At 35.6% G+C, this 7,645-nt stretch overlaps 1 protein-coding gene across 1 annotated transcript in view; it reads right to left on the minus strand.

Annotated features, from left to right (window-relative positions):
- The window catches only part of cops3 (COP9 signalosome subunit 3), a 15,974-nt gene extending 8,767 nt beyond the window's left edge, over positions 1-7,207 (minus strand). The window contains exons 1-6 of the mRNA XM_081393486.1: positions 6,785-7,207; positions 5,825-5,954; positions 5,628-5,740; positions 4,035-4,084; positions 3,865-3,957; positions 131-310 (exon numbers count right to left, since the gene is read on the minus strand). Of these exons, the coding sequence (XP_081249612.1) occupies positions 131-310; positions 3,865-3,957; positions 4,035-4,084; positions 5,628-5,740; positions 5,825-5,954; positions 6,785-6,839 (621 nt within the window). The 5' untranslated portion in view covers positions 6,840-7,207. The remainder of the gene's footprint in view (positions 1-130; positions 311-3,864; positions 3,958-4,034; positions 4,085-5,627; positions 5,741-5,824; positions 5,955-6,784) is intronic.
- Positions 7,208-7,645: the final 438 nt, after the last annotated feature.

A 7,645-nucleotide genomic window follows, 5' to 3' on the forward strand; every position in this document is an offset into this window, starting at 1 on the left:
TAATGAGCGATAGGATAATCTCTCTATTTTTTTAGTCATTAGAAAGAACCACGTTCATCCACACAGTCACGCAGAGCCGAAGCACAACCAAAATGACGCTCTTCCAAAAAAAGCACAAAAAAATTAATACCTGTTCAAAGAAATACAGTGCCCGTTCAAAGTTCTTCAGACCCGTGTAGATCATGCCTCCATAGTAGTAATAACACAGAAAGGGCTTTGCGTCGTACGCTCCGTTCTCCTTGCAAATATCCATCATGTCCAGCTCCAGGAACGGGACTGCAGGTTTGAAGCACTTGGCTAATAGGCATAACTGTAAACACAGCGCTGCATTATTATTAGTTGCACAATAAACATCTGAAAAAGAAAAAGTCTGTTTAACCCTCTGATGTGTATCATTTTTATCCTAAGCAGACACGAAAATCAATCAAAATTAATCAAAACCCACAGCCAATCAGAACAGCGTGTGGGCGGAGTCAGACAATCAGAACAGCGTGTGGGCGGAGTCAGACAATCAGAACAGTGTGTGGGTGGAGTCAGCCAATCAGAACAGTGTGTGGGCGGAGTCAGACAATCAGAACAGCATGTGGGCGGAGTCTCGCGGCACCAGAGAGTAATCTTGACGGCACTCGCAAGAAAATGGATAAGTCGCTACATATTCAAACTCACAAATATTACACCATTTAAACATTATTAAAAATACATAGGCTGAGTTACTAAAACAATCTTTGTTAAAGAATACACTTGTTTGTTCACAGTTTGAACGTTCTTGTTTCCATCTCTTTAATTTCTAGATCTGAGGTGAATTATCCATTGTTGCTTTTACAGCCACAAAGCTGGAGCACTAAATGATATTCAAAGTCACATTACACGCTTTTAACATTAAATAAAGCACATAAACAGCGCCCGAGATCATCATCGCCACACTTTGTGTTTGTTGTTCCAGCGCGACGTCGCAGAAAAATAGAAACCGTTTCTTAACTAGAATCGTCGCGTCGTGTGATGTCGCCGTCGCGGCTGGTTAGGACAAACACTGATTAACATGGAAACAACCTTTTATCGCACGTCGCGTGTAGTTAGGACACGGTGTTACAGTCCACATTCCTTTTCGTCCACAAGCTTCTTTCTTTTTTCATGAAATGAATGCACTAGATTTTGTACTAATATTTAGCTTTTTAATTAGGCACCATTTGTTTCTATATAAAAGACTCCTCAGAGGAGCGGTTTCCTGGACAGACATTAAGCCTAGTCCAAGACTAAAGTGGGCTTTTAAACTAGATTAACAGAAATCTACTTTCTCTGTCATGGTTTTAAATAGTCCTAAACTTAAGTCTAGTCCAGAGATTAATAAACTGATTTCCTTGAGAAAGACTAGAGCTATTTCAGGACTAAACTGAGGCTTAAACTAAACCTAACACAAGGGAGGTTTAACTTCAGATTAATGCTGATTCAAAGATGATACATGGATTACTTGTTGACTATGTCAGTGAAGATCTACATATATATATATATATATACACACACAAACACACGTCTTCTTTCAAACACAACATTAACCTCCTGGCAGGTTTAATTAATTTATCATTTTATTTTTCGTAGTCGTCAACAACAGGTTTTTTTAGGTTTATTTGTATAATCTTCCACAACCTGTACCCTATTGAATTACCGCTGTAATGTCCTTAAAACCGTAAGCTAATAAAGCTTATGATTCAATCTTACCTGAAGTTGTTTTATTACTCTAGATGGGTTCATTTGCATTGAATTAATTAAAAAATAGATTTCCAGGCATTCCTTTTCTTTGATTCCACAGCTGAAGTGTGCAGTTTTTCTTTGCTAAATAAAGTTTTTCCTTCGATTTTCTTCTTGGTTCCATACAATTTTAAGCTTTTCATGGTTCATTCCATGTTTTATAGGACTTGCTCATGCTAATTAAAGTGTTAGTTCACCCAAAAATGAAGATTCTGTCAGTAATTACTCTCCCTCATGTTGTTCCAACCCTGTAAGACTTTCGTTCAGAAACTGAGAGCTGATCACTCCTCCATAGGCTTCTCTGTAATTGACACTTGCCGGCCCAGAAAGTTAGTAAAGAGAATGTTTAAAATAGTCCAAGTGACTCCAGTGGCTCAACCTTAAGTTTATCAAGCAACGAGAAAAATAACTACATCAGAATTTAAGCTCACTATTGGTCAGCATCACACGCATCACATGACCAGTGTCGGCCAATAGCGAGCCTCCGTTCTGACGTATAACCCAGAAGCGCTGCGCTGTCACACTACGTGAACTCACTCAGAGAAACACAGAAGAACATGAAGAGTTGGATAAAGTCGTTATTTTAGTTGTTTTTGCGCATAAAAAGTATTCTCGTCGCTTGATAAACTTAAGGTTGACCCACTGGAGTCACTTGGACTATTTTAACGATGTCTTTACTAACTTTCTGGGCCGGCAAGTTTCAATAACAGAGAAGCCTATGGAGGAGTGAGACAGCTCTCAGATTTCCTCAAAAAAAATTCTTACAGGAGTCTTTCGGCGTTGGAACAACATGAGGGAGAGTAATTACTGACAGAATTATCATTTTTGGATGAACTAACCCTTTTAGATTAGCACATTTTGTTTTAGTTAAGGACTTCATAGCCCAAGTTTTAGTAATCTGTACTTAATCTGTGTTTCATCTAGGGCTGACTTCTAATAGTCGAGGATTCGACGATTCGATTCGGAGAGGTCTGATTCGACTATGAACCTCATAGTCGAATACATGGGCATCAGTTTGGTTTGAAATGTGCTGGGGACAGAGACGCATTCGCATTTTCAGAAGGGCTGGGTACCATTTTTATTTAATTTTTTCAGGTCATGTTTTGAAAGACGATGTCCTGTAGCTTACTAATGTAAATAAATAAAAAAGTATTCAAAAATCTGCTTCACATTTTCAGCAGGGCTGCGGAGCGGCTGTGAGTTGACTCCACACGGTTCTCATGTGCGTGAAAAAGCTTTACGTGGTTTAAACTTTAATGTACCTAAACAACCATCACCAAATTTCTCTCTCATATTGCTCCTCATGTTTATGAAATGTTATGATATATGTGTGATATATATGTGTTTTTTAGCTCTTTTGTTTGAAATGGAAAAAATCTAGCTGCTATCTAAAAAAAGAAAGAAAAAAAAAAGGTTCGACTATAAGTCGACTACGGCAAAATCTAACAAATCAGATTCGACTATGAAAATCCTTAGTCGAAAACAGCCCTAGTTTCATCCATGTTTGATTAAACGTTCTAGATTAAGGCCTACTCCTGTCTTAATTTAAACGCTGTCTGGGAAACCTCCTGAAAGACTATCAAAGTCTCTTATCATGACTGATCTGTAGATTGTATTTACATAGAACCGCGTATACTAAATGAGACAAGGGTGTTGAGTTACATTCAAACTATTTTAAGGCATGAAAAAACGCTTAAATATGTCATTTTGGTGATCTAAGATGAGTTTTAAGGGATACAATGATTGACTACAGGGGGACTTTAAACAATTAAAATTCAAAAAAGTCAAATTTTTCTGTCTAAAATTATCAAAGATCAACTTGACTAATAAACATCTGGATTAAAGTCGCCTATGTTTATTGCCAGAACGTTCTTTCATTTACTGAAACTGACAGCTTTGTGCAGATTTCATTTCAATTGTTCATATTTGTCAGATATAATGTTTAGTTTGTTCTCTTAGCTATTACAATGACAGACTTTCTACTACAACAAATAATAATAACCAAAACATCCCTGTATTATCATTTTCACAACTTTGCTTACCACACAATTCCATCTTTAATTATCAATCACAAGTTAATAACACTGCACTGACACAAAGTAATGTTCTCCGACTCACCTGACACAGGTCTGCGTGCACTGAGGTTAGCTGATTTGTGTTCATCTGCATCTTGTCTATGGCCTGTTTAAGTATACTTATTCCACGCAAGGGCTGTGGAGAACAAGACAACTTAACATCACTCGTGTAATTTAAAGATGACAACTCTAAAATGAGATAAAGACACTTGCCTGTTTTCTTTCTACAAGGGCATTTGTCAACTGATGGCACAGGCCAGCAACTGAAAGAAGAAGAAAACTTTAAAAGAGGAATACAAATGAAACAGTAGGCTCGTCGTTTCCATTACAGATTTGCACAAAACTTTTGCGATTTTTTCCGAAATGTCGACAAAAAATTATTGGGAAATGACACCGTTTCCATTAACCGATGTTATGCGGCTAAAACTTTATTTTTTCCTTTTGCGATAAGTAATTCCAATCATCATGGCGACAGATGTTTGTAGGTTTGTCCATAATGGTCATTATTATTAATCAAAGGAGACGTACAGTACCAGTCAAAAGTTTGGAAACATTACTATTTTTAATGTTTTTGAAAGAAGTCTCTTATGCTCATCAAGCCTGCAGTAAAACAAAAAAAACGGTAATATTATGAAATATTATTACAATTTAAAATAATGGTTCTCTTTTTTAATATACTTTAAAATGTAATTTATTTTTGTGATGCAAAGCTGAATTTTCATCAGCAAGTACTCCAGTCTTTGGTGTCTTATGATCCTTCAGAAATCATTCTAATATGATGATTTGATACTCAGTTATTATCAATGATGGAAACAGTTGTGCTGTTTAATATATTTTTTTGGAATACTTTTTTCAGGATTCATTGATGAGTAAAACGTTAACAGCATTTATTCAAAATAAAAACATTTCTAACAATATAAATCGTTACCATCACCTTTTATCACTTTAACGCATCCTTGTTGAATTAAAGTACTAATTTCTTTTTTTTTAAATAGTTATTGTTCCCAAACTTTTGAACGGTAGTGTATATTGTTACAAAAGATTTCTATTCTAAATAAATACAGTTCTTTTTAACTTTTTATTCATCAAATAATCCTGAAAAAAGTATCTCAGGTTATAAAACAAATATTAAGCAGCACAACTGTTTCCAACATTGATCATAAATCAGCATATTAGAATGATTTCTGAAGGATCATAAGACACCAAAGACTGGAGTACTTGCTGATGAAAATTCAGCTTTGCATCACAAAAATAAATTACATTTTAAAGTATATTAAAAAAGAGAACCATTATTTTAAATTGTAATAATATTTCATAATATTACTGTTGGTTTTTTTTTGTTTTTGTTTTTTAACTGCAGGCTTGATGAGCATAAGAGACTTCTTTCAAAAACATTAAAAATAGTAATGTTTCCAAACTTTTGACTGGTACTGTATGTGTGTTATCCAATCATTAATGGCAAGGAAAGACCCTTATACTGGGAGCGGCACATATGAGGAGTTTCTGGGTGTTTCTCCCTCATTTCTGCTCCGAGGTCTTGATTGTGGGATTTATTTGAGGTTTAGAATCCAGTATTCCTGTAATTCTTTCATGAGTTTAATAAAGAACTCAGTCTCGTATTCAATCCAAACACACGGCGTCATCTACGTCAGGTGACTGTAAATGCGCACAAACGGTTTACATTGCATTTAAATTGACGAGTTTCCATTGGGCGTATTTTCAATTCGCAATTTCAGTTTGAAGGGTAATGGAAACGCGGCTAGTGTGATGAAAAAAAAACAAAAAAACAAGCTGAGGTGTTCGTACACGTGTCTGTGGCGTATCGGATGTGCTCTCCGTTGCAGGTGCTGATGAAGAGTTGGACTTGGGAAAACAAGGTCTCGAAATCAGGGATGTTTGGCATGGAAAACTTCACAAACCTGCAAAACAGTAACTCTTTCAGACGGCCACAAAACACTTCATGAACTCTCAGTGCTATAGGACTCAACAAGTCACGGACTTACAGAACCGCTAAAACACCAAGCGAGTGCTCTTGGATGTCCAACGCTCCGAGAACAGTGTCCAGATGGGAGAGATTCTTGGCCAGAAGCTCCCCGCTTTTATTGATCAGTTCACATAGTTGAGTCATCTGACCTGAGAAGCACATGACAACATGATTCATGTTAGTGATATTATTTTAAAGTAAATGCATATGCGATCAAGATCAAATTTTTTGTTTGTGAAATGATGATGAACAGTTCCGCCTCCCTGCATATTTGCTTCACGTGACAGAGAAACACTGAAACAAACATCAAATCTTTTTGTATTTGATTCTTCATACATCCAACACATCAGTTATATTTTTCAGTGGCAGAGATGTCATAACTTTAAAAAATATTTTTATCATAACAGATCTTTAAGTCAGCCATTTGGTAAAGTTGACATGTATTTTGCTCTATGTATATGAATTTTAATTATATTGTCCATCTCCAATTATCCAGTATCTCGGATATTGTAACAATCTTAAAAAAAAAAAAACACTTGAAAGCGGAGACCCAAACCTGTACAAGTACAACTGAAAATAGTGTCTGACTCCTCTTTACAGAAATAACACAAGTTGTTATTATTTTTTATCCATGATGTCAATGCAACTAATAGTAAAATCCGGAAGAGAACCAATTACAGGTTTACAATAATTGTTATGAAGGTATTTTATGCCATATTTTATAAATGACTCAGCTAACATGACACGTCCAGTAATTTCGTTAATTTAAAAGCTAAGCGGTTATGATGTGCAAATATTCAGCAGCTTTACGTTTTTGTATTAGTAGTCGGACGAACAGAGTAAGATAAACAAATACCATGTGTTACTGCCTGAAGTATAAACAGCTAGCATGCTATCACGCTAACTAGTTTTAGCATTAAGCTAGTTAGCCCATGGATTCGTTACTGTGAGTGTTCACGAGCGGTGTAAATGTCCGTACCTTGAGCGGAAAGTTGCCGCACATTATTCACGAACTGCTCCAGAGCTGAAGCCATCGTTTTTGCGCTTTTGAGAGGATGTTTTTCATTCAAATGTCAGAAGCAGCTTTCCAGTACAGAAGGGACGGGCCCTCAGCCGCCAACAGTAAACAACAAATATCGCGAGGTTTGAGTGACAGCTCAGATTCCACGAGATTTCACTCTCACTGGAAAGCAAACTCCGTAGAAGAGATCATTTTGAGGTAATATAAGATTTCACTTCACAAGCACATACTTATTATTTATTTAGAGCTAAATGTTTAATTTACAACAACAAAAATCACAGGATTTGGACTTTGAAAATGGACATTTATCTTTAAGGAATAAAAGGAACATGTCATTATTTCTTCCGGTACAAAACAGCAAAGACACTCTCTGACTGGAGAGATGATCAACTTAATTTGCGAGCAGAAGAAGCCAGGATTGATAGTTTAATTAAGACTCTGCTTGTATAGTTTAGGTTAAGATCTATTTTAAAATCTCTGTTAAATAATAATTTAATGTATTATAGGTTAAAGTCCAATTATTTATATTGTTCATTATTTTAGAGAAAAATATTTTAAAAAAATAGTTAAGCAAATAATTATTTGCTTAGCTTGTGAGCTTACTGAGAAAAGTTTAATTTGGCTTAGGATATGTGGCATAATTTAAAAGATATTAGAAAAAATGAAATGTTAGAAAATGTTGTAGGATTTTCTATTTGTCTTAAAAGTTATGTCAGCCTTGACAAATTATTTTTCCCATATAGGGATTTTTACTAAAAATCTATGATTTGATCCCAAAAAGGGTAGTTAAAAATCGGGCAAAAAGACAAAGGTGGAAGA

Source organism: Scardinius erythrophthalmus, assembly GCF_964197995.2.
Source record: "Scardinius erythrophthalmus genome assembly, chromosome: 18".
Lineage (NCBI taxonomy): Eukaryota > Metazoa > Chordata > Actinopteri > Cypriniformes > Leuciscidae > Scardinius > Scardinius erythrophthalmus.